The sequence below is a fragment of the Neodiprion pinetum genome, chromosome 6 (genome assembly GCF_021155775.2).
Source record: "Neodiprion pinetum isolate iyNeoPine1 chromosome 6, iyNeoPine1.2, whole genome shotgun sequence".
Lineage (NCBI taxonomy): Eukaryota > Metazoa > Arthropoda > Insecta > Hymenoptera > Diprionidae > Neodiprion > Neodiprion pinetum.
Genome location: NC_060237.1, coordinates 25,435,181 through 25,463,103, shown reverse-complemented (window position 1 = coordinate 25,463,103; position 27,923 = coordinate 25,435,181). Strand labels below are relative to the sequence as shown.

The 27,923-nt window shown below is 40.0% G+C and overlaps 1 protein-coding gene across 13 annotated transcripts in view; it reads right to left on the bottom strand.

The window, feature by feature from the left end:
- Positions 1–1,520: 1,520 nt before the first annotated feature.
- The window catches only part of spri (Src homology 2 domain-containing protein sprint), a 101,502-nt gene continuing 75,099 nt past the window's right edge, over positions 1,521–27,923 (bottom strand). For 5 of the 13 annotated variants that reach the window (XM_046632006.2, XM_046632014.2, XM_069136886.1 and 2 more), the window contains 15 exons: positions 16,348–16,477; positions 13,702–13,893; positions 11,124–11,308; positions 10,762–10,940; positions 10,469–10,546; positions 9,781–10,373; positions 8,971–9,688; positions 8,282–8,752; positions 7,999–8,140; positions 7,352–7,608; positions 4,470–4,927; positions 4,263–4,394; positions 3,893–4,135; positions 3,574–3,766; positions 1,521–3,484 (listed from right to left, as the gene is read on the bottom strand). In XM_046632006.2, the coding sequence (XP_046487962.1) occupies positions 3,381–3,484; positions 3,574–3,766; positions 3,893–4,135; positions 4,263–4,394; positions 4,470–4,927; positions 7,352–7,608; positions 7,999–8,140; positions 8,282–8,752; positions 8,971–9,688; positions 9,781–10,373; positions 10,469–10,546; positions 10,762–10,940; positions 11,124–11,308; positions 13,702–13,893; positions 16,348–16,477 (4,075 nt within the window). In that variant the 3' untranslated portion in view covers positions 1,521–3,380. Of the gene's footprint in view, positions 3,485–3,573; positions 3,767–3,892; positions 4,136–4,262; positions 4,395–4,469; positions 4,928–5,024; positions 6,007–7,351; positions 7,609–7,998; positions 8,141–8,281; positions 8,753–8,970; positions 9,689–9,780; positions 10,374–10,468; positions 10,547–10,761; positions 10,941–11,123; positions 11,309–13,701; positions 13,894–16,347; positions 16,478–25,078; positions 25,396–27,923 lie in introns of those variants that run through there. The other 8 variants (XM_046632012.1, XM_046632011.1, XM_046632013.1 and 5 more) reach the window with 6 other exon arrangements.

Sequence of the window (27,923 nt, the reverse complement as noted above, 5' to 3'; positions counted from 1 at the left end):
CGAATCGAATCTGAGACCAAAAATTTTTGGCCCCAAAAAAAAGTAAGGCTAACCCCTTTGCATTTTTGGCGAAAATTTTGGCGATTTTGAAAAGTGCTGGAATAAATTCTTTCATGCACTATTCCGACGTAATTCTGCGGGAAAAATCGATTGGGCGCAGTCCCAACACGCTGCGATCAACGCATCAAAAGTTACAGCCAAAAAACGAGAACCTGTAATTTCGACATTTTTCGGCAGGTGCTTTTTCCTCCGTAATTTCTCTCCTGTTGATCCCACACTTTTTTCGCTGCGTTTTCCGAGTTCCTGGTGGTCCAATTAGTCGGGAAAGGGTCATACGAATCGAATCTGAGACCAAAAATTTTCGACCCCAAAAAAAAGTAAGGCTAACCCCTTTGCATTTTTGGCGAAAATTTTGGCGATTTTGAAAAGTGCTGGAATAAATTCTTCCATGCACTATTCCGACGTAATTTTGCGAGAGAAATCGATTGGGCGCAGTCCCAACACGCTGCGATCAACGCATCAAAAGTTACAGCAAAAAAACGAGAACCAGTATTTTCGACATTTTTCGGCAGGTGCTTTTTCGTCCGTAATTTCTCTCCTGTTGATCCCACACTCTTTTCGCTGCGTTTTCTGAGTTCCTGGTGGTCCAATTAGTCCGATAAGGGTCATACGAATCGAATCTGAGACCAAAAATTTTCGGCCCCAAAAAAAAGTAAGGCTAACCCCTTTGCATTTTTGTCGAAAATTTTGGCGATTCACAAAATGCTTCGATTAATTCTCTAATGCGAAGGATCAAGAGTCGCAGCCGGAAACATGCATAGTTCACCAGTATATGAAAGAGGTGTGGGGAAGTCAAATAACGAATTTATTGTCGCAATGTTACAGTTTCAGTTTATCCGAAATGCCTATATCCTACCTCAAGTGTTCTGGTGCGAGGGTATTGTACTTTACTGTGTTGCAAAATAGCATCGTAGCGAATGACACGAAGAAATGCAACCATACAAATGAAGAATATGCAGGCTACTATACCTGTGATATTGTATTGTTCCAATTCAATGTAACTTTCAATGAAGTTAATAAGTCAAGAAATTTTTTAGTTCCTCGTTAGTATCTCTCCAGCTGTTGGTCTCACGACGCTCTTAAAGTCTTTTTTTCCAATTCGTGGGGTCCCATTAGTCTAGAAGGAGCGGTACGAATGGATTTTCAAAGGCAAACTGTTTTACTCTGTCAAGAAGTAAGTTCACCCCTTTTAATTACTTCAATACATTTTTTCGGATCTGAGAATCGATACATCCACACCCTTTATCGACATAAATTCACCAGAGAACTCCATCGCGCGCAGTTTTGACTCGCTGTGAACAACGGATCGTATGCTGTCCACATTTAATTTTCTTGTAGTTTAAGTAGCTGGATATCTGTACAATAAACTTCAAGTTCAAAAACACTTAAGAACAGTCAAAGTTCCAACATTCAACTGCACGTTGCTGGGGCGTTAAAATTTTTCAGTCAACGCTAAAAGATTCGAATTATAGAAAAGTGTTTATTGAGCGTACATGTACATGTTACAATAATAAGAGGTATAATTTTGATGGATTAAAGTTTCGTAAGTATACCATTCAAAATAGGTTCAAACTTCTCGTTCATTTTGACTGACTAGCATATTAGAAGCATATATATGTATTTAAAATTAAGAATAACCGTTAATCAACAAAGCACATACAGGGTACTGACACTATAGATAGAAATAACAAAATGCTTTTAATAAATAGATTCAGTAAATATACAAGATAAAATTAACAAATCAGTTTGCATGTTAACCGTCAGACGAACCCTGGAAAACATCTGTTGTGCCTACAATTTATTGATACATATTTCTAAATTTGCAACTGCCATAAAATAAAGGACGTAGTATACTAAATTTTGTTTCTCTGTTCATAGAATTAAAAAAATTCGTTTTGTTTCTTGAGAAATTACGAATACTATCCATAAATTTTGTGTCGGCTGAAATACTGCCTGCAAATTATTCGAATTGCAATGAGTTTAGTTATACGTTGTTTGACGAAGAACGATGGCAACAATATCAAACTAATTATTTCTTAATGTTAAGCCAGCCTTAGTTGAATCCGAATTAAAATTACCACTAAGTATTTATCTATAATAATTGTTAAGAGAAAAATGTATACAGCGTTAAATAAATATTGTTCTGCATAAAATATCGCTCGCTTACCAGCTAACTAGCTCAGTTTCATAAAAAGTACTTAAAATAGATTCTATCCTAACTTTTCGTATTCTAATCTAAATTTTGTTTTACGAAATTTGCTACAAATCTGCTTGGTTATAGAAAATGTATATATTTATATCTTGAGAACAAGCTCTGAAATAAAAGCTCAGATACCCTAGACGTCAGAAACTTGTAGGAATGAGCAGGCGGTGTAAGATGACTTGAAATTAATAATTCTTTCACTAGAGACAAGTAAGATCCTTAGAAAAAGAAATGAACATTTTGCGCCTAATGAATCGTATTTATTGCGAGTCAAATTATAATCAGACCTTCATGTTGCTAAGAGTTTATGAAATAGTGACAGAAATGGTGGAAGGAGTGTTTCAAGACTCTCGAAGAATTTTGCTTTCTCATTCCCTACCAGCTGAATTTTATTTTAAAGCTTGTCCAAGGATATTGATAAAGCTAATTATTAATGTAATTATTGTAGATGTATAACTAATCTCGAATACTGAGTGACATTACTTGACAATGTTGTTTAGATTGATTACATGAGTTAGATCACATGAAGTTTTAAATAATTCATTTACTCTGGCAGTGATGAACAGAAGATCTATCATTGAAGGAAAGCCGACCACTGTTGCTCATGCTACAGAAAAATGCTTCAATATCATAATAGATCAATTGATTGTATATTTTTCGGTTATACATTTCGAAATAAATAGCTCAGAAGGTGATAGGTCATAACTAGATAAGCCGTTCAATCGGTTCTATGTTTCAAGTTCAGCTGTCATTCATAATGATATATATAATTTTGAGTTCAAAATATTTGATCGCTGCTGGATTGAATAATATGCATGACGTGCAACTCGTAGCATTATGACGAGTATCGTTTCTGGTTGAATTATTATTGCCTCAATTTTTTTCTCTTAATCAATTGAGAAAAAAAGACCAATCACGATAAAAAATTTACCTGTTTATTACGATTAGTAGTACTGTCGATTCAGAAATACGTTCTGTGTTACTATTTACGTCTTTCAGAAAGACTTAACATTGTCGAATATTTGTAAGATATTTGTGAACCGATTAAAATAATGTGATATACTCAGATAGTTCATGATTGCATAAATGAAATTTCGGTATTCACTTATATTATTACTTATGAACTCGTTTTTGGCCAGGCAATCTTGGCATCGATTCGCTTGTAGGCAAATACACAGTGAGATAATTCTTGGGGGCATTCGTGATCACCGAGTAGCGTTTCTACAAAGTGAAAAATATCAAGTTAAATTACTGAACGTTCAAAAAGTCCGTGAAACCTTGAAATAAAACTCATGATTCTATAAACTCACCCTCGCCTTGGACTAATTTGAAGAGGCCATAATCTTGTGGATTTGTGCAACGAATCTTGTGTGCCAGAATACGGCATATTTCCCGAGTGTTGTTGTTCGGACGAACGGGCAAAGTTCTAGTGTTTAACGAACCATGTAATTCATCTGGGATCAGTATTCTTAGTACGGAAGAGCAGTCTGGGGTTCCAGAGCCCTAAAATATCAATTGCATAGAGGATTGACATAGGTATGAAAATAACATAAGTAAATAATAGAAATTAATTTTTTTTATATTTTCATTTCATTACTATCAACATTCAGCAGGCATTGATGTACTAACATTTAATGTAGACATTGTTCCTTGGCTTGATTTGAAAGTTTTCAACACATGAACAGCACTAGACAGTGTTGTCAGGTAATAACCACCCTCTCCAGTCAGCAGAGACGGATGCAGTAAACCCCACATGTATTCCGCTTCAACTTCAGCTCCCCAGACTCGACCGCGCACCAACACCCAGACCAAAAGTGGCAGCAGGTCGTCAGCTCCCAACACAATTTCACTGTCTGAGTTTGATTGTTTTACCTGTGAATGAAACATGATATATTTTAAATGAGGTTTCAAGGTTTAATAAGGACCATGGTCATACCAATATCTGTCTGCAACTATTGGAAACCTTTTGAGATTTTTTAAGTGTGAAATTGGTTCTTACAGAATTAAATATTGCAGATATAGCTGCCAGTAGATTTTCTAATTTATCCAAGGGAGAATCTGCCTTTTGCAGACGGTCGATATACTTGAGAATGATCTCTAGGTTTGCTTCACTTGGTGGAAAGAGTTTTGGCTAGAACAAATAAACAATTTTGTTTAATTTCTTAGCTCATTTCAACATTTTTGTACTTAGTATCTTGTTAATTACCCGAACTCCTAGTTCTTGAATATGTTTTCCATAAGCGTACTGAATACTGTCTGCCAATGTGCGCAAGGAACCTGTCGCCGTGTAATGGTCCACGAAGAGTCGATACACGTGTTCTTTGAGAGGTCTAACGACGAGACCCATCATCACTCCTTCCAATATAGCATCGAGGTTCAGGAATTCGTTTGGCTTTAGTTTCAGTCTTTCCTTCTCAACTTCCTTTTCAAATTCTCTTTCTCCGTGTTTTACCAAGTAGTTTTTCATACCAGACATGAATTGCCGCATGTTTCTCATGACAACATGCGGACTGGCCTCCTTTCCCTCTTTTGTGCATTGAATAAAATTATCAATGTTTTGTGAAAATGTTGTCGTTTTATCTACGGCAAGCTGCAACGCGTAACAACGTATTGTTGATCCTGTTCCTGTTTCTCGATTTCTCAAAGCTTGAAGTCTTGGAGGTGCTGAGAAGAGAGTTAAAATGAAAAAAATTAATATCTCAATTGTCAGCGATAAAACCATGTATTAAAAATTACTTCAAGTTATTATTTACGATCTTACTTTTCAAAGATATTTTACAAGAGGACCGTATTTTTTTACATGTATCACGAAACCATTCTTCAACCAAATGAAGTATGTAACGAATTCTAGATCTAAATTTAATTTTTATTTCAGTAGCACGCATTGAACAATTAATTGTTGTCAACATGGTACATTTTTTCTGGAATTCGGTTTAAAAATAATGGTTCTCTGTTTACACTTTTTAAATGCACCGAAGTTTTGTTTCACATAAATAAAATAATTTATTATCATATGTCATATATCACATCATACGATTTCAAGTAAAATAACTTTAGACAAATCAGCTCCAGCAGTTTATGTGTAATAAAATGTATTTAAGCTCATTTCAATACTGGATCATAAAATATTTACAATTTATTTATAATTTATATTCGGCAGAATAAAGATTTAAGTTAAATCAAATAATTTAACCACAAATATAATCGTAGAAAAATTTCACTTAGTTTACATGTCAAATATCACTGCGAAATTTTGTAGAGATTCGAAAAACTGACAATAAAGCTATAAATGTCACCGGTACTTGTATTTGGCAGAATAAGTCACAAGTATGAAAATTTTTTGAATATGTTATTCACAAATTATAATATTTTTCAGCAAAAAATCGGGAAACCATTGATAACAGCTTGTTCGATCTTTTCACTCCGAAATTACACGCGTCAAATACTCCGAGAGAGTTCGAATTTGTTGCGTCGAGTAGCCATGAATTTTCAATTACGACTGGATCGCCTTTGCCTAGGAACATCTCGAGGAAGACAATTGAACGTTGGTAGTGACTAAGTGTACTTTAGAACTTGGTGGTGGGGATGAAGCAGATGTTTGAAATCGAATTGTAAATATAGATGATTTAAACCAATAAACCAATTTTTTTATTATAGGGTGGAAGTAAAATGCAGCTTTGCTATTTGTATACTAATCTTTCTCATGCCGCGGCACGTGTAGAAAGAGATCGTGTAATGTTACGATTATCTTCATACATAATAACATTGAATCGATGAAGTGCAGAAATGAAAACATTGCACATTATAACGCCAGCACGCGTCAAGGCAAATTACAGTACAGTGATGAAATACGGACGATTGAAACTAGTTTACTTATTAAATCTTTGCTCAGACAAGGGAGCCTATGTACATGTATTTTACAAAACTTCACACGATAGAACAAATAGCGCGTAGTAGAATTTTATATTAATCGTCGTGATATTACACCGGAAGACAAATATAATTCTACGGAATCTTGTAGAAAACTATCGAACAATAGAGTCCAAAAGTCACTAGCAGTGGCTTTGTAAAGTCTTGTTAAGTTAATCAGGTCAATATTTAGATGATGCAACATTCGTTAAAGTTGCAACTGTTGTAAAAAAATAAAAAACGTCGTTCAACAAACGATTTCTTAGTTGATTACTTTTCAAACCTTTGAATCGTTCGTATTGCGATACGATACTGCGCAGTCGCTTGACAATGATTCTGAATGAGAGTTGAACTCTTCGTACTCACTTCAACGGTAAACCAGAATATTCACTTCACGCGCGTTTGTCGATAAATATGAGCAACGTGTCAAATAATAGGATTTTCGTATCCAAAGCGAATAAACTATTTGAATTAACAATCTTGAACTCACGAATTCTTGGTGATATTAAAATTGGTGGTCGAAGTTCAAGGCAATCATCTGTTTCGGAGAATTGTATGAACGTCACTATATCTCAATTTGCAAACTCGAAACTGTGGCAATACGTTGTCTCTATCATTGTCTTTGGATTCTAAAACAGGCGTGTATTTTCCGTCGAACAGTTGACGGATACAGGTAGAAGAATAACTTTAATGGGGCTTAAGACAGGTAGATTAAGTATTCCGGAGTGAAAATCCAGTAATTCGTAAGATTAACACGGGATAAAGTCCAAACTCGAGGGCTTAAACCGATGACGTGTCGTATTCGAACTGTTCAATTTCTTGAAACGCACTTACGGATTACATTCAAACGCATTATTAATATATTTTTCTTGTAGCATTCAAACAATTTACAACTAATGAAATGACGCTTTTTACAGAAATCTTTCAAATTTAACAACATCCGTTTGCTTCGTCGCTAGGGTGGTGAAGAAACGCACCTGTTTGCAGATTCCAATGAATAAATTACAGCAAGCGTCATTCTACGTTGCTCAAATTGGTGAATGGTAAAAGAAAATTACCTGGCATAACACTAATTTACTCGAGAATAGCAACCCCGTAACTAAACCGCATCTTTCCGCATACCTCTTATAACTAAATACGCGAATATACTTGTGTTTGCACTGGTAAATTTCAACTCACATAAAAGTGGGTCTAGACGTTCCTTGAAGCTTTTGTTTCGTTTTATTCTTTCAACGTCGCTTTCGTCAGTCTCTAGCATAGTTTCCCATTCGGATGGATCGTAGGCACGAAGATCCATGCACCTCCGCGAATCTGGTGTTTCAATTCTCTCATTTTTTTCGTTTCTCTCATTCCTCTTCTCAACGTTATCGTACGAAGAATTCCGATCGCTGCCGAGGGTTTCCATGGCATCCGGAGGTTTTAGAAACTCAGGGTACCTGCACAAGTAATTGCAATGAATGGCTTATCGAGCCTTTTATCGATTTCTTATCAAAATAGTACTAATCTCATATCGAGCAAATTATCAATGTTATCAAACAATTTCCATCACGGCATGAGTATTTATTTTTTGTTACGAATAGTTCACTAATTGCCACAGTTGCGATGGGAAACAGCAATATTTGTTACAATGTACGTTTATTGACTGTAGCTGATATAGTGCAGTAGCAACTAAACTGGTTTTGTTTTGAATAGCTAGAAAAAAGAATAAAAGTACGGAAGACGATTAAAACGGAAAATGGCAGTGCTACTCTGGAATCGATTGATTTTTATCAGAAAAAGTATCATTCTCAATCCTGTGCAAGTTATTATTCAGAAATATTTTATACCTTTGAAGTATGATACTCTGAACAGTCAAGGTATTTCCAACAGCATCCCTTTCAACATCGTCGTCTGGGAATTTCCTGGCCATATCTCCGTCATAGTCAATGTCACAGTCATAATCTGGTTCGCATTCTTCTTCTTCATTCCCTGCAAGAATAAAACAGCTGATAATGTTTAAGATTTCTTATCTACATTAGATTACTCTATAACTTTGCGTCGTATCAAGTAACAATGCTCAGACACGTTTTCTTGTCACTGCGTTTTATCGTCGCGGAAATCACAACTCACCGATAAATTCCCAGCTAGAATCAACAGCCCAGGAAGTGTCATTGAACATTTTAGTTCTGACTTTAGGTGGCTGGACTGGTTTTGCTCTAGGAATTTTTTTGATCTCTCTGACACCCAGACGCTTGGCTAAGTTATCTACCGAAGAAGATATCAGCGGTGTTTTGTCCTCTGCTTCCTCGGTATCATCCCAATCAATGGGATGAAGCTGATTGGCATTCGCTCCGACAGGGGTTTGAAGCCAGCCAGGCTCGCTGTGACGATATTTGCTTGACACAGGATTGTTTCTCGGACGTCTTCGAGCCACGATTGCCGTACTTTGAGCTATCGCATCAGCTGGTTCTGCGTAAAACGGACTACCCTGCTTCGACTCGGGCGTCATTGGACTGCTGCTCTCAGATTTTGCCAGCATCAGACCCAGCTTATTTCTTGGAGGTGTCGTTGTGTTTGGGCTACTCAAAGAATTGGCACTGCCTGAAAAGCCACCGAGGTTTTAAAAAAGTTGTTGGAAATGGAATGTGGAACTGAAAAGGTGGCTGAATACATTTGTACCCTTATTGGGGGAGTGACTAAAAAATTCTCATGTTTCCGTCTCTACGTATCCATCAACAAGAATTTCATCGTGAAGCGTTGAGGGTGAAACGAGTCGAGAGAAAATTCTGCAGTCAATAGATTGGAAAATGTTTACTCACAAACTCTGGAAAGCAGATCCGGTCTTTTTCCCATTCCGTTTTCCTCCGGAGAACCCGAATCCAAACATTTTAGACCGTGATTTTCGACGAAGGGTTTAAAACTGCTGAACTCGGGACTGGTAACTTCTTTGTAGCTAAGTTTCTCCGTATTCCCCCCAGCGATTTTTCTGTCGTTCCTCAGTAAAAACTTCTCCTTTTTAAGGAGGAATTGTTCGTTTTCCGACAACCTCTCATTGGCGCATCGCTCGTTCAGATCCAACGACCTGTCTTGGATATTAGCGCGATCATTAGAGTTGATCAGTCGGTCATTCGGGCTGGTGATCTTGTCATTTTTCCCCGATTTTTCGTTCGGGGACCAAGTGGAGTGATTGGATTGATCGGTCGTATTCCAAATATCTTCATAGTCCGATATTTTATCTCCTGGAGAGCTTCTGTAATACGAGTCTAATATGTCGGATTCCTGATAATGCTGTGAATTCTTTCTGGCCTCTCTGTCTCGTCTTCTCTTAGATTTACTCGTTCCAGAGGGTGTCGTTGGTGACAGAACATTGGGCGTTTTCGAGCCAATGCTCGAGACTATTTTAGAGCTGGGCGAAAGTATCGGGGTCGTCGGCGATAGTGGCGATTTGTTAGTAGAGATGCTCGACGTCAGCGATTTGTTAGAATTCATACTTTGAGGACTGAGCAGAGAAGTGCTTGGATCCGACGGTGTGTTTTGCTGAAAGATACGACAAAATACACGATTCGTAAACAACATGTGACAACTAGTATTTTTAAAACTACGGGGCAGAGAAATCGCTCACAACTTACCAGCGAAGTTCCGACGTCTCCATTTTGGTTTACATTAAAGGTGACCGTAGTCGTCACGGTGAAGTTACTCTGACTCTGACTAATCCCGGGTTTGGCCCACCGTGGAGGCGGGGGTGGGGGAGTTTTTACATTTTGAACGAGAGTTTGGTTGTCCAAAACAATACCCTTGACCTCGGGTATAACGGGTGAATTGGCGTTAGAAAATTGATTGAAATTCGCTATATTTTGATGGAAATTCGATGTTGACGACGACGAGTTAATTGAGAATTTATTATTTTTCGAAAATTCCGTTATACTTTTAGAAGATTCGAAATTAGCCTTCGCCTCCGAGGGGCTGAGAACGTTGTTTTGTACATTGTGAACTACCGGCGAGGGGCACCGAACGCTTTGTACCAAATTTGGCGAGATCAATTTTTGAGAGAGTAATTTGTCAGCGGGTGAGACTACTTTCTCAACTTTATCTTTTTTCGTATCTAACGGCTCGTTAAACGTCGTCAAGTTTAGCGTGTTCGGGGGCGTAGGCCTCGGTTGTCTCGGTAACGACGACTGAAATGATGACGTCGCCATCGTGTTCGTCGGCGACGAATTTGCTGCTAGGAAAAAAAGAAGCAAAAAAATTTACACGTTGATCTAATTTTAGAAATCTTTTAACCAGCTTTATTCATTAGCTTATTTAAATTCAACTCACTTGTATTATGCGTCGAAATTGGAGCAAGATTGAGAACGATACTTTCCGTTGTTGGCGTGTTTGGATTATTGTTGTTACCTGTAGAAATACACGTATCAATTATCATTCGTTTCATTCATCAATGCCAAATGCAAATTTTCATTCGTATGTTCAAACATCTTGTAATGGAGATAATATTTATACACATGTATATATACATTATACACGTATATAAAATGTGCAGTAAATGCAGTGGTTAGTTCATTAACGCATCGTGTTGAATACTCGTGATTAATTACAAAAGATAAACTCACCGCCGTGGAAGCTGCTCAAGCTTGACGTATTGCTGCTGCTGCTTTCGGGAGGTTTTGGATTAGCCATTGGATATCTCCAAAACTCTTGGCCCAAAAGTGCGAGTGATGAGAGTTGTTGCCTGTTTTTAGCCTCGCGCATTGCCCGTGGCAAAGTAAGCTGCACGGGTAATTCGTCACTGCTTGCAAGAAAAAAAAAAAGGTAAGAAAAAAAAGGACGAAGAGAGGAAAAGCGCGATTAACATAGATAAGCAATTTATACCGATTTTGGCAATATCGGTGAATTAATGTGTAATACTGGTTACAAATGCCGATAATTATCCTAATGAATAACCGATAATGTATACGTAAATGGATTTGCTCACCAGCATTGGGAATAATGCGCTATCAATGAGGGGATATTGTCGAATCTATTTTCACTGGTTTCCAGGCTGAGCTGGCCCCTGTTGGCCTGGATCAAATAGTGCTCGATGTAAGGACCCTTGCCGGAGGGTAGTCTCACCGACAAAGCCATTGTGTCGCTTTGACTGGATTGCCGTACGACGAAATTCTGACGAAAAGAAGCAAAACGAAAGTGCATTATCTGTTAAAGAGGCATGAAAATAAACAGGATCCGTCCTAAACCTTTCATCCCCAACTATAAACGCATTTATAGTAAAAAAATAAGAAGAGAACAAAACTGTGATTACAAAGTCAAAGTGAAGTGAAAAAGAGAGGTGAAACGCGCCAGTGAGGGAGAGTTCAAAGTATGTATAATGCGTGTATTTACAACGCCACGTACGCTGGAGCTGTTAACAAATTGCTTTCGGTCTGTAAAATGAAATTGCCGTGTTTGCTTCGGCGGTGTCATGAATAACGGATGTACGGATATTTTGGAAGAAACATTGCATTTTTTTAACGCAGGTATTGAAGCGTGACGCTACTTATAACGAACCGCGCATTACAGATAAAATGCGAAAAACTATCCTGCAGAGTATAAAAATGTTTAATTGCGTTGAAAATGGCAGATAAAATAACTGTCATCGAATTAAATAATGCTACGTAACGAATGTTGCAACGTTTTAATATTGAATCTAATTGAATCGTACAATAAATTGTGGAATTGTAGACGGAACACTTGTCGTTTCAATTCAAGAGAAAATGCGGATTGCGCTGTTCGGTGCAGCGTGTTATAATAACTCCTCGATGTTCTTTTGTACTTTCAAATCCGGTGGCTTTTCCCCGGTTCAAAAGTTTTAGACGCTGCATTTCGCCATTCCTACGCTATACTAGTATACATATAGAGAGATTAATTGTCGAGCCAAGCGGCATTGTTATTTGACCGTTCATTCAGCGAACATAACAATTAACGGAGCTTCAAACAATAGGCGAGACGTACAATGCTTAAAAACAATACCTCTCATTCGAAACCTGCATTTCCACGCTGATTACGAGAGCTTTTGTTTTTCCAACTAGAGAAAGGAGAAGAAAAAAAAAAAAAAACAATCACGGATAAACGAGAAAGAAAAACTTGCTTCTCGAATGCCGCGCAAAAATCGGAAGCATTATTCGCAAGCAGACATTTCCACGTGGTTTAGAAATTTTCAACTCATTCTCACCGCAGTGGATTACAGATTGTACGTAAAAAAAAATAATAGTAGCAGAACAAACCGCGACTGGAACTCGTGTTGAGTTGTCAGAGTAGAAATCATCAAGATATCACGTATAACATTTTCATAGAAAAAGTTATGAAATAAGAGAGGCGCGGGCGTTTCCTTCGCGATAGATCATCGCGCATGATAAAAACTATGATACCGAACAGTTAGAATTTAACAAACTGTGTCAATGCCAATCCCGACGTGCGAAAGAGCTTTGTCTCAAAACAATGACGGGTAATTATGAGAGTCGAGTTAAGTGGCCCCTGGTGCTTGGCAGAACAATATTCAAGACAAGATACGATAAATATTTCATCTTTCGTGAGATCTCAATACAAACGTACTACGCGGTAGCATTCTGAACGTATACATCCGACGGGTGAAAAGTTGGCAGTAAAATGGCAATTACACAGGAACAGCATACTCTATAAACATATATACGTGATCACTCGATTAACAAACAGAAAAGGTAGGCAATTAACCTAACATCTCCCACGGGATAGCGGCGTTTAATCTTGATAGTCGTTTAGATTATGTTCTGGACAGAAGCCAGAGACTTATACTAGAACTTTTCGTTTGATAGTCTCTACACAAGAGCAGCTCGGATATCGCATGTCGCGGGTGTAACTTGCGGACGCATATCGGGATTAAGTTGTAGCACTCACAGAGCTTTTCCTCTCTCTCTCTCTCTCTCTCCCTCTCTATCGTCGCGGAGTTTGCCAAATGGTGAGCGATAAAATTAACGTCGCCTGCCAAGAGAATAGGGGAAGAAGGAAAAAAATAAAAAATAAATGAAGTAAAAAAAAAAAAAAATAATGCAGAAATTTTCCGCAGCCCTTTAATCCTACACGTGCGTATATGTATATATACGAAGACAAAAACCGTCGCAGACTCAACATAATCTTGTTAAGCCCCCGAAGTGAAGCCCTCCTCGGCAGTCTTTCAAGAAATACGCGAAAACGTGGAAGGGAAGAAACTAAAACTCGAAGGGAAGAGGTGGAATAAATTTTTTGTTTAAGAATATAGATCATACGATACATTCAAGTTTTGGAACGCGATTCGCGTGGTAAAGTATAATATCAGAAATATCGTACGCATATTATATCTCATCGTTCAGATTCGGCGTTATTATAGCTTTGTACGAACCGAATCGTGAAACTTTTCGTACTGTTCAATTGAACTGCAGTGAAGACGTTCGTTTTTATCTGATATTCTTTGGCTCTACGTTCAGATACGATTGAGATGTAATAATCGACGGAGAGGAGCGCTAGAGATTAGCATTAAGATTTCTAGGTACATGAGTACTTACACCCTCTTCTTTTCCTTGCAATAAGTGGAATGCCCCGGCCCTCTGAATGCCTGGAAGGAACCATATTGGATGGGAACGAATGAGCCTCTCGATCAGGGTGATGTCACAGGCAACTTCGCTTCCCGAATGATCCGAGGAACTCGCCGAACTTCCCGTACTGCCCGATCCTTCGGAGGAGAGCGATTCTTCGCTCTGAAAATATTGTTGTAACATGTTACAGCTAGTAAAATACTGTGATAAAATAATAAAGTATTACACGAGGGTTTCTTCAAGCTCAAGTTGTCAAAATTTTATCGCATCTTTTGTCTCGTATCCTGCAACAGCAGCAGCAAGATTAGCGCGAGAGCTGATCTCGTAAAATGCGGCTTATGCCTGCTTCATTACGCTTGTTGCGCGGCGGATCTCCTTTTAATTACTGTGTGTTACTAATTACCATTACGTGAGTAGGGGGGCGGGGAATGAGTTTCCGTTCACTAAATTGCCCGTCGACTCTTTCTCCCGTCTAGACTTCTTCGTGACGAGTAGAATAAAACAATTCAGCGCATGGAGGATTTTCGTTAGAAAGTTTACTCTCGTTTGAAAGCCGCGCAACTATTCTGTAGTTCATGTATCTAGAATATATATTTCCATCGTCCATGTGTACGTATTACAGCGGAGCATGTTTGAGAAACTGTAAAAGTATGATAGAACACCGCAGGTGCATTCGACGACGCTTCGGATATTTTATTCTTTCGCGCGAATATGTAAAAGCACCTGCAGCTGATTTCACCCCAGGGATCCGGATCGTTCGAAACTATATAAAAACGATAGTCAATATTCGAATGGAATACGACCGACCCGCCCGTTGAATACATATAAAAATGGCCGGGGAATACGGACATTTGAATATTCCCGTTTTGCTGTCATAAAAGTACGAGTAACGTTTTTCAAAATGAACCATTTTTAAAACCGAGTCATACCTGCGGTAAGTAAAAATCAGTGAAAGCTATAATTGCAAGGGGAAATAAGAAAATTGACGGATTTATCTAACAAATTTCTTTGCGATAATATCACTATATCCTTATCGTATTATGCCGTGCATAAAATGCCGGGTGATAGCAAATTTCTTAACATCGTCTGCAAATTGTGATAAAACTTGGTGCCCGCGGGATGGAGCCGCGGTATATAGGAATATCATATACTACGGTATTAGAGTGCATTGTCACCGACCCCACGTAGGATTTACACTTCGAATTGCGGCTTAAGGGGGTGACTCGTGTGAAAATCTCCATATTTATCATTGCGGCTGCCGGGCGATTCGCACGGTTTTTAGCTTCGGCCTAATTATTCAAAATTATTAGTTAACTGGGCGGCTATGGTTATGCAAATCGGGGAAACCGACGATGATAAAATGTTTATGTATGAAGCGCCTGATTGTCGCGTACATCGAATCGACAATTATGCGCCACTTTCAATTCCAGTCAATTACGAATTCGGCGTAGGATTTCGAGAAAGAATAAAAAAGTTAAGCGCGCAAAAGTAGAGAGTGAGGAGAAGGAAAAATCGGAGGCAGACGCGAACGAAAAATTGAGAAATCGAAAATTTAGTTGTACAACGGTTCATAACTGACCCGAAAAACTTGGCTTCCGGCATCTTGAAATTAAATTTGCACGCGGGTTTCATTAAATTCAACGTTACATATTTAATGTATACATATATACATATATATATATATATACATATATACATACGTACTTTGCGTAGGCAATTCGTCACCGGCTCGCGAAGATCGTATTTTAATCAGAGTTTTTGTCGCGAGCTTCCGACGACAATTTGATCGATTGAAATTGATCATAAAGTGAGAAGAAGCCATTCAAGTCTGCTCGACGTTGAAGCAGTATTGAAACGAATTAGGGTAAATGCATTTGATGACAAAAGTTAATTAAAATCGAAGCAGCGCCTGCAGTTGAAAATCGAAGTGGGGCTTTACCGCATTGTCAAACTTTTGATGCTTTTCCCATGATCAGTTTATTACAATCGCAATATTCATAGTAAGATGCGCACAATTTCCGCCTCTTGTTGCCTCTCGAATTTTCTGTAATTATTCATTCCTTATCTTTCTATTATAAAAGAATTTTGATTAGACAATTTGTTCAAAGCACCGTCTATTCGGCAAACATTAACGGAATGCGAAACAAGTTTTATTTTTTGCACGTCCCTAAAATTTTCCGAGAGATGGAAACTTCGCGGATCTGCAATTAAGGGATTTGCAATTAGCTTCGCGTATACGGCTATTTAATTCGGCAGGCAACTCACGTCCGCGTTAAATCCCGTTACGTATAAACGGATGCTGTTCCATCAGTCTGAATTGCAAATGAAATTAAATGAAGTGTAATTCAAAATCCGTAACAGTTTTTCGGGCTTTCACAATCCCGGCTCGTTAAGCTTGGCTCGAACCGTAATTCACATACAAAATAATATGTACATATTTAGTGATAACCAGCGCGAGGAGTCGACTTTTATTCATATTCTAAACTTTGATGATAAGAAAAAAAAAGAAAAATGTTTTCCGACAACGTAGATATTATTTCAACCGTCCGCTTCGTTCCGATAATTAATGTACCAATACTCCGCGTGTAACGGCAAACGACACCAAGTATTATTTACCTGTACGTGATGCAGTTGTGCAAGTTGTAGATGTTGCAATGGAACAGGTAGCGGTGGCGGAGTGCTCGGTGAATTGATGACCTGAACAGTGCCATGCTGTTGTAAGTAGGGTTCCAGGAATACATCACTCCTGCAATAAAATCAAAACGGAAATGATTATTCGCTACTCTCGATACAAATAGTTAATTTATTAACAGTAAACGTCACGTGTTGCACTGCTGCAATTTAACCGCGCATTATTACCACTGTCGACAAATTATGCTGCGGTAGGAATTGCAAGCAACTTTTCGTACACAGTTTGAGAAGGTATATTTAATTTTTATGTTTTATTCAAAAACGGTACGAGGTTTGCGGTAAAGAAATTCGCTCGAATTCCATCAATCACGACGAACGGAACGTTCTGTAATAGATAGAGAAAAAAAAAAAAAAGAAAGCAAGTGAACACCTATTTCCCCGACGTTTCTATATACGAATTCAAACGGATCATTTCATCTCCGGAACGATCCATCAGAGCTTGATGCACGGCGCCATGAGTATCTGGAAGATAGCGTACTATAGATGTCCGTGTAACCGGCGTATAATTTAGGTTCGCTCTGGAAGACGCCGGTAAGGGGGGCCGGTTTCACGATTAGTACCGATTGCTGAGGAAATGTGCGTAACACGCTGCTGCATCCATGCGTGTAAAGTAACGGAAGCGCGGTACCACGAACGTTAGATCGGCATAACCGCTCTCAGTTTTAGCCTCGAATTAACGTCTACAAATAATACTAATCCAATTGCATCGGTAACAAAGGGTGGTTTATGTCGCAGGTACTGCAGTACACATCAGTCGGCACAACGCCGACTAGCCCTCGCGACTTTCTTAAAGCGTTAATTCCCCTCCGCATGGATGTAGTAATAACCCCGTCAGTCTATACGTATATCTCGCCTTTCATAAGTTGCCTCGAGCAACGTTTTCTATCATACTCGTACACACGCGTGAACCTCCTTCGAGCGATCAATGTTCACCAGGATGCTTCTTTTCTTCCTTCTTCCTTTCCCCGTTTTATTTCACGTTTTCACCGGCACTTTCTCTCAAAATTCAACCCCCCCTCCTCTCTCTCTCTCTCTCTCTCTCTCTCTCTCTCTCTCTCTTTTTCTCTTCCTTCTTTTTATCCGCACGAGTCACTCCGTACATCGGAACCAGAGCGCACTGCACTGGTCTACAGACACCGCAGACTGCACGGATTATATCTATAGAAATCCCAACCCCCCTCATATTAGCGAGTGGGTCCCGCAACTACGTCCAGTTCCCTGAGCACGGCGATAACGTGGCCGGTTAACTGTCGGGGTGATTGAGTCGAGTCGCAGCAGGGTGGTGCATAGAAAATAGTAGTTATGCAGGACTTGCCACCCCATTGAATCTTCGGGTTCTAATACGGTGCTTACAAAAATTGCGTATGATTTGAATGTTGCAGTTTGCGAAGAAATACGATGAAAAATTGCGACAAGCTTGCCTAACAATCTCGATTAATCCTGAAAGTAAAAACATAATTCTACCCGCAACATATTGGATTGCTAGGTACATATCTACCTACTCAAGAGCGACTAGTCGACTGTTATACAACTACCTATCTGGATCAACATCTGTGCAGGCAACGAAGCAAGGACACTGCGTTACGCGAGTTATGCAACGAAGCTGTGTGTTATCATTATCATTATCATTGTTATTATTATTATTAATATTAATATTATCGTTGTTATTATTGTATCGCCGCTGCATTTGACAGGTGACATTCTTCTCGTGGACCGCTGCAGCAGTCTCGCGTTATTTCTCGTCGGTGTGGAGGACGTGTTGTGTTCTCCCCGACTCGGTTCCTCGTCGACGTGTCGGAGGCTAGCCGGTGGCACGGGCCGCGACTCACGGTGTGTTGGTCGTCTGTGAGATCAGTTGGGGGTTTCCATGGAGACGGGAGGTTCTCGACACGTGGTCCTCCTCCTCCACAGCCGGCGAGTCGACCTGCGCTGGCCGAATCCGCAGCGCGTTCCGCGTGCATCGCCCGATCCGCATTTTACGTATTAATGAGGCCTGAATAGAAACGCGACGAGGGTATGCAGCTCGCTTTTTCATCTTCTTCTGCATCCCCTTTCATCTTCCTCGTGCCGCTAATTCTCCACCTCCTCCAAACCCATTTCGCAAACCACCTCGCGAAAAGCCGCGGTGTCCTTTAACTCGGAGGACCTGAAGGACTACGGTCAATTTGTTTTGAAAAGATTCCTTCTTCTTTATACGCGGCAACAGCAACAGCGGGTATATTCCGGTAATCTTTCTTTCTCCCTCTTCAACGGCGATCCCATTCGTCCTCAGCTCGGCGACGAGTGACTTCTTCGTCCAGGACGATTATTTATTTTCGCCATTTCCGAGGACTCTATTATACAGGACCAGGAAGGGGCGATGCGTTACTCGTATAAACGCGCCTTTCTTCTTTCTTTCTCTTCCGCAGCTGTTATACAACGACCCTCGATTCACAAATTGGCCATCGTTTATTTTAATAATCGGGAAGAATTTCAATCGTTACTATGTGGAGCGAAAATTATCAAGACTGATCACACCGGTTATAGCAATGAAACAAAAAGATAACGTCTCTGAGATCTTACGATTATTTCTAAAAAAATTTTACATGATTTACTTGGAGAAGGGAATTAGTCGAGCGTGAATAAGTGAAATAACTTTAGGTACAAGACTAAACCTAACGCCGTATTCGCATCATGAATTATGCCCGATACGTTTATACGTACCGTAAATCCCCGCGAAAAAAGAGAATGGAGAATATATATAGGTATAGCCGATTGAAAACCGTGGAGTAAAAATGATGAGGGGATATTTTGACGGTTGGAAATAACGCGGTGAGCCTGTTACGAAGCTGATAGTCGGACCACCCCACGTATTACATTCGTGCTAATGACACTCGGCCGGAAATATAGCGGAGGTTCGTTTTGCGGTGGTGCGTATGTCCAGAATTCCGAAATCCAACATCCAGTTGGGATACGAGGACGTCGCCTGGCGTCGCGGAAGTCGTGCGGATAACAAACGAGGAAAGGACGATCCGTCGCTTGTCCTTTCGCTACGTAGGACGTAGGGGTAAGGGTGGAGTGGTCCGTCGTATATTTGCATAAATAAGAGAACGGAAGTTCAAACTGTGTCTCTCGGCACAGAGACAGGGTTTGTCGTATATGTATATACTCGTGCGCTGCAGCGAGCAGCCTTCGGTATTCAAAGCATGAACTTTCTTCGAGGCTATACCGCTGCAGAAACTTGAATCCTGCCGGAGAGAAGCGCCAGCCGCGTTTTGCCTCGTTACAATTGGAATATATATATACATACATGTACATATGTATACCTGACACGCACATCTCGTTGTAACCGCGTTTGAATTTCACGACGTGAACTTTGTACCAATTGCCTGCAATCTTTTTCCATAAACCACGTTCTCAAGTTTTATATATGTAACTAATACTGTACGCGGTGTTAAATTACGCGATTCTCGTCACCTAAGTTCTTGGAAAATTTTTACTATATCTACAAAATTTTCTTACGAGTTTTGTGCAATGAATTTTCAAACTTGAGATTCGTAACCCTCACGAAGGTGACAGAATTGGATCTGAAACCGAATGACTCGTATACAGATGTTGATCGCATGCTAATATTTTGACTTCCGACGTCATTCGTAGATTGCAAGCAATTTTCCAATAAGTGCGCCGTTTAGCAGTAAATAAACGAAAGACCGAACTGACTATATTTACGTTCAAGTTTCGAACGAATGTTTGTCTTTTATTTAATTTTATTTTGTTCAGCGCACGTCACTCCCACCAATTACTGCAATTAGTGCTACACTGATTGCACCAATTATTGCCGCTTGTGCCAATTCCACACAACGTAGTTCCAATTTTCGGAAACGTTATTTCGCGCGAGTCGCACGCGTCCAGTGCGTAACTGGGATGACGCTATAACGAATGCAAGTAGAGCAAACGATGTGGTAACGTTCAATTGTCGCGGCAGTTATACGTCACTACATGCGTATACGTATACATGCATAAGATACACAGGCTTATACAGTATGCATCAAACGTATAGAAGAGTCAGAAGCCGTTGCGTTTCGTCGGAAAGTGGAGCAAATTCGAGAAGCGAAAATGAACACGTACCGTAGGCTTAAAACGTCGTAGTTTCGAGGTTTCCTTTACCTCGTAAATTACATTCGAGACGTCGTAAAATGGTTAAAATATTACAGTTGCGAGCTTTCGACGCGAGTAAATTACCGAGCAGTAATATATATATCTATACGTATGCATGAGTATATACGTACATATACATATAGGTATATATATTGTTATAAAGGGTGAAATCATCAATCACCCGTGTTATCGTTTTTCCAATGATCTAGTAGTCGTCGTTGACTGTAGCTTTCACACGTCATAAGATGAATAGGGTTGCTGGTCAACAAATATTATTGTAAAAACAGTCAGTCTCTAGACTTTAAAAAGAGAGCTTCGTAATCAAATACATCCATTTTCTTTCTAAAATATTCCTTGTTTTATGAGACTTCTTTGGCTCGGCGTTCGCTTAAATCGCACAGAGAACCCTTTGATTTTCTTAGTCCTTTCTTAATTTCCCCCGTTGTTACAATATATATATAAAATTATTTATGCGAATACATGTGTGCGTGTGTATATATACATGTGTATACACATATATTCGCATAAATAATTTTAAGGACTGTTTCGAACAAGACAGAAGAATTTGTATTTCCTGCTACTCTTAGCAGTGTCTGCTTTTGCTGCATTCTTAGCCGGTTTATAATTGGACAGGGTACAACGTATCTAATTTATGTGAAAGTTTGTAATTAAATATCGAGTATATATGCGTATATATTTGCACCACTGCAGCTATACCCATGCAGAGTAGCCTTTTCCATGGAAAGATAAGAATGAAAATCGCTCACGCCTGTCCTAGGTGTGATTTATAACTCGTTACCTGTAACGGCAAGTTAAGTCTTCGAGTCAAAATTTTCGAGTGGTAGTTGTCACTATCGGATGGACGAATGCGCATCTTGAGCGAGAGAAAAATCCGTTAACCAGTGTTTGAAACTAATCTCTGCATTGCATGTATAATCGAAGTGGAATAAAATGGAAAATGTTGAAAGGAAAAAATTCCGAACGAGAGGCGAGACTTTTGAAGGTAATTTGTAACCGCAGTCGTACGCTTCGCATCGACCATACCCTTTTCACTCCTCAGTTTTCCCATTTTACATCAGTAGGTACATATACCTAGTGGCCGTCGTATTCTGCAGCCGTGAGATGAAAGTTGAGTAACAGGGATACGGATGTCCTACCTCCTCGCATTAGTTCCGAATAAGATGACCTCGAGACGACGAGTTTCTTCTTCCGGTCGTTTCGCGCACGTTCTCCAGAAACCCGAGCAACTATGAGCAAACCGTCGTCCGGTTGAGTTTAATAAAGAGCAAAAGGGTGTAATAAAAAAGTATAAGAATAAAAGAAAAAAAAGAAAAAAAAAAAAAGTACGAAGAAAGAAAAATCCTGTATACCGAGGTAATTCTCACCACTCGGCAGCAGCAGCAGCAGGCGGCTGATGTGTTTTCAATTTCCCCGACAAATTTCCAATCTCGAAGGAAAACGAATACCGCTGAGTGACGTCTGATTTCGCATTTTTCGAGCTGCGGTAAACCGCGAAAAGGGCAACAGCCATTGCGCATGGTGCCGTGCAGAAAACGAGAATAAAGTGCATACAGGGAGTTGAACGAGATCAAAGTCACAAAGAGAACAGGCTAGGGTACATCGTACACCATGCGTGTACTTTATACGCACGGTGAACGTGAGGTGTACCTGTAATAAAAAAGGGCAACGGGATGCCGTTTTATTTCACAGTTGAAATAAAATTGGAGAGTCCTCGTCGTCGGGATTGTTCGGGTAGGGGTGAGGGGGAGTAAAACGCAGGGGTGCATCGGTGGTCTGCGCGAGTTGGCCACGTTTTTTTCATCCCTCATCGTCGGCACCAACCTTTGATGTTAGAGGAACCATTTTTCATCTTCCCTTTACACCCGCTGCACATCTCGGTAAAACGTGTATAAGGACGTATTTCTAGGTGGCGAATTCGACGGAATATTTCGTAGGTCGCAACCCTTTCCGTGAACGCAATGCAAGCGTAACACCCCTCCCGCTGCTATGAGCTGTCCCGTGTAATACATACAAAGCCATGAAAATCCCCCCCCCCGAAGTACAGAAGCGAGTATCTCCCGGGGGGCAATCCCCGACTCTCCATCATCTCGATTTCCGCCTCGTTCTGGCGCACACCTATGGTTTTCTGCACGTGTGTACCTACCTGTGTATGTAACGGTTGTAACCGAAGAACCGGGAGCACATCTTGAGTTACAGACGCTCGAGGCTGCAGCGCAGACCGCGTTGGCTCAAGGCTCGCGCAATTTCGTATCGCCGTCAATCCGCACGCGGCGTGCTTGCAGGAATACGGCATTCGCGCAGGACTCTCGTAGTAGGTGTTCAACCTACGCCGGTGTCGAGGCAGGCCGGTTTAAGTTTTAATTACCTGTCGGACAGGCGACACTTTGCGAGCCAGCCTCGCCTCACCGTCTCTGCCTGGCCACTCGATGCCCCGATTCGCTTCGTACGTCGTTCCCGATGCCGGTGTACATACTCCAGCCTCCGGATCGTCCTGGTCCACCTCCAAAGTGACGTCATCTTTATCGCAGATTTTATTACCCACCGTCGGCCCGCGCGCACTTCCCTGCTTACGGCTCCCTTATGGCCCTATCGCTCCGCGATGATGTGACATCAAACAGCCTCGCTAATCAATAATATCCAGAGCGAGGAAATATCGCTGGAGCTTTCTCTCACCGCCCCCTCTCTATTTCCGATAAAAAAAAAAATATTTCTATCGACTATTCGATATCGTTGCACCGGAGGCTTCACCGTATTTTCGAACCCGATACGGATATAACTTCGTTGAAAACGTACAATGATTTGTGAAAATAATACCCATCATTATTCACTGTTCTCGACCCGCGCTATCGATTACGTTACACACTCTGTGATTTTTACTTACTGCCTGAACTTCCAAATACAGACTGTTATCCTCATCTCTCTCCCTTCGTCCACTTTCGAGAGAATGTTCGTGATAAAAATACCGGAGAAACGAACGAGCGAGTATGATATCGATTGCAGCATGGCGGTATAATAAGTAAAAAGAGAGTAGGCAATCACTCGCAGATAAGGGACTCGGTAATTTCGACGCCATGTTTAACCGTGACGTGGTAGTGGAGGAAGTTGGGAGTAGGGTATGTATAATATGGGTACTTTGAGATGACGATATGTTTCGGTAGATTAGAATTTGCTCGTGACGAGGGAGAGAGAGAGAGCAGCAGGGTTAAAAGTTGAAAGGTAAATTGATCGGGGAGTTTTTTCGCTCAATGATCACGCAGGACCTTGGAGAAAATTCTCGAGACGTTTAACAACTCTTTACGAATCCCTCACTCGCTCAACTTTTCCAATCTCTTCCGCTGACTTGTGTGTACGTAGGTATATGTATGTATGGTATAAAGGCACGTATAACGTACCGTGTAGAAAAGTTTCAATGTTCTCTTCTCCTAATATTGTTTCCGCGATGAGACTCCATCCGAAAAACAAGGTTATATTTTAGACGATCTATTCTATACCCGGGGAACGAATTTTCCCAAAATTAATTATTTCCGCTCCTGCAGGTTTTAGTTAAGGACTGTTGTTCGTTGAAGAAGTTTGACAAAGTTTATATTCAATTTCGCCAAAAATACGGCCGTCCAGTTTTGTACTTTCAAAATATGAGTGAAAAATTACTCGAGGAAAAGTACGCCACGTTTGGTAAGTACATTTTCCGAATCGTTATCTGTCGAATAACTCATGAAAATCGATGTAAAGAATCACGTCACGTAATTGTTGTGCTTTCTGTCAACTCGTGTCCAACGAACGACGGTGCTTAAGATGGGTTTTCGCAGTTTGCTCAAAAGATGTTTACCGTTCCAGTATACGAAACCGGAAGCCGTTTCACGCAAGTTGGAAATATGAAACGTTATACGAGAAACAAGATACAGCGTTGAATAAAAACAGGATAAAACAAAAGAAGTGTGTCTCTGTATGGTTATAGTAACTTAAAAACAACCATTGGGAGAGTATAATGCTGGATTTCTAGCATGACAAACAGAGATGACATAAACCTGCAACTGTCTAGAGATGAATAACAAGAACCTCGTGCAGGTAAGAATAAAAAGAAGAAATGATTAATTTACGCAGCGTAAATTAGTTCCATTGGGAAATCTGAAGAGGGAGAAAGAAGAATTATTCCCTTGCATGAGATTACGGACGTTTTTGGTAAAAAAAAAAAAACAATAATAATAATAATGAATCCTATCTACAGTCCATTCACCGTAACTGTAGACTAAGCAGCTTACGCGGTAAGCAGCTTAACTTAAGAATAACTTTAAGGGCTTCGAAAGGCTGCCGGAGGAGGGTAGCTTACTCACTGTTGCTATCATATTTCAAATTAACCGACACTGATTAAAATCGATTTCGGTTATCGTCCGATCCGCCGCCTTCATACGAGACGATTCCACGCGCCTCTTGGATACTTTGAAGAATGATGATTTTTTTAATCTTTACGTACCGATTAATATAAATTTCATTTATTTACCTTTTAACACCAATTTCCGCGTAGCGACCTCTCGTTGATCTGACCGTGGGTCTTGCCGAATTCTGATTAGTGTACAGCGTCAGAATGTCGTTGTTGATGTTGTTTATAATAGGAGGTAACATTTTTTACAAACACTTCATCAAACTGATTTTAAAAAGTAAGAAAAGTTCTTCCTTGTCAATATTATCCACGATACAGCATCATTTCTTTCTTACTTTTTCAATTAATCATCATAGAGTGTTTCCGGAGCTTCCGTATTACGTGGAACAAATTTAACACGAACGGTTAACGTTTAAGTTATAGGAATGCTCCTTGATCTGTGAATATATTTTTAAAAATCTTGTCATAGTTGAATATCACTCTCAACATTTCGTCGCACGGTTACAATCTCAAAGCTCCAAATTGCCATTAATCCCTTCCAGTTTATTTTTCCGAAAAACTTCATTCCAGTTCATCCATCCGACGACCGGATGAAATACGAGGCGGAGGAAGAGGCGAAAAACTTTTCGTTTGACGGTGGAAAATAAAATAAACAACCAAATAAAATAAAACATTCGTAACTCTTCGTTAATTACTTTCCGTTTTTCTTTTCTTTTTCTTTTTCTTTTTTTCTTTTTCTTTATCTCCTACGCTCTTTCGCTTCCCAAAAATATTCTTTCATCATAAAAATCCAAATATACATTATATATATACATTACAGCGTCACGCATAACCTTTTTTTCCGTCTTCCATTTCACTTTTTTTTAATTCATTCACATTTTTAGTTTCGTCGCGATGATTGCGTAATGGGATGAAAGATGAATATACCGTTACTCCTGTACGACTCGATGCGGCGGGGATAAGTTTCCTTGACGCGACATTTCAAGCGTGAAAAATCGAAGTAGTTTCATCAAAGTCACGGTAGAAATTCAACGAACGTTAAGAAGAAGCGAGATTCAAGGCGAGAGTTTCAGATCTAATTTCGTTAACCGGAGCAAACTGGCTTTCACTCTCTGTCTCTCTCTCTCTCTCTCTCTCTCTCTCTCTCGACATCTTAAATTTTCACGCGACTTCCCAGGAAGAATAATATCTCGGAGAAGCGCGGGGACAACGAAGGGACACCGCAACTGGAACCTCTCTAAATCTCCCGACCTCCTCTTTCTCAACTCCAAAGTCTTAAGCGGTCCGGCCCAAAACCATTTGCAGTTAGTTGCCCGGCGTTTAGAATTTCGCAATGCAGTAGAAATGAAGCAAAACGGCATAAATAATGAACCTCGGGTCGTCGCAGATTGACTTGTGTAAATTTACCAACACACTTGTTGACAACGCGCGGACTCTGAACAAAACCACCGCGTGAAAGTTGGACAGTGGAAATGATAAATGATATGATAATATGCCTCCTAGCTAGACTGGGCATATTCGACCTGGAGAGAACTGCTGCGCCACCGCACCTTCCACTCGATTCAAATGACTGAATGAAAAACGTTTGATGCTGCAGAGTTTCGTGTTCATCGTAAGGAAACCGAGAGTTGTGAAACATTTCATTCACCGTGTATAATACCGATCAAACATTGCTACGTGTCCCAAAACTTTTTCTCGTCTTTTTCAAAGACAAAAAAGTCGCGAAGGTTTAGGCAATCGGGTTTTACTTGCTCTGGGCAAAAGGTAAGAGAGACAGCAAAAGAGATAGATAGATAGAGAAAGAAAGAGAGAAAGAGAGAGAGAGAGAGAGAGAGAGAGAGAGAGAGCCGGTCTCACTGCAAAGTAAAATTGGAATGATAATTAAACAGATCGCAGAGAATGAGCTGGCGGTCTTGGTGTTAGGAATCACGATTTAATTGGATACGCGTTTGATTTGATCCCACACCGATTGCCGTCCCTTTTTCAGCTTCTTTACGTTCTTGATATATACGCCTACTCGTGTCGCAGGTGAAAAAAAAGTAATCTCAATTCGTAGGAAAGTTTTCTTCATTTTTCCTTCATCAAAGCGGCAGTGAAGCTGTAATATTAACTTCTCGAATCTCGTGCCCTCTCCGTGACTTTCTTATATCGTAATTTGAAACTTTGAAAGAATATATATATATTTTTTTTTCATCGTTTCTAATTAAGTTTCCCCTCCGTCGCGTATAATTATTCAGACAGCAACTGTTAAAAAGTACCTAAACAAGTTTTGAAATGTAGCAACGTATGTAGTTTTTATTAATATATTATTTATACCTTTTTTATCTCGGCTGTTACGCATACACGCAATTCGTTGACACGGTCAGGCTTTTTATTTCTAGTCACTCTTCTTTTCCGTTTATAAAAACAATTACATATCTGCAATCGAACGATAAATGCGTCGCTGCCCAAGCCGCCGCCAGCCAAGCTGTTTCATACCGACAAAAAGATGCAAATAAAAGACTTGAAGTGCTGATTGAGCAAGACGGCGCCCGTACACCAGTCCGTTGGTCGTTGGCACACGAAATTAGGTTTATGACGAAGAAGATATGTAATCGGCTTTTCTCTCTCCTCTCTCATTATTTTCGAACTAGTCCCGCGTTGATTTCGTCTAGGAATTCGATAAAAAAAAAAATTTAACGCGTTTCCTAGATTCACTCAAGCTAATGAAACCTCGGAACTGGAACAACGTTGCAGGTCTTACCAGTTCTTTTTCTCTCTCTCTCTCTCTCTCTCTCTCTCTCTCTTTCTCTTTTTCCTGCTCTATATATACATACTCGAGGACTTTAAGCCACGCTTCGGAAAGTCACTTGAAAGGGAATTAACGAAGTAGAAAATGTTTGCCAACCATTCGCCCGCGAATAATTGTTACACGAGCAAAGACACAGACAGCTTCGTGTACGAATTTGCAAAATTGGTTCATCAG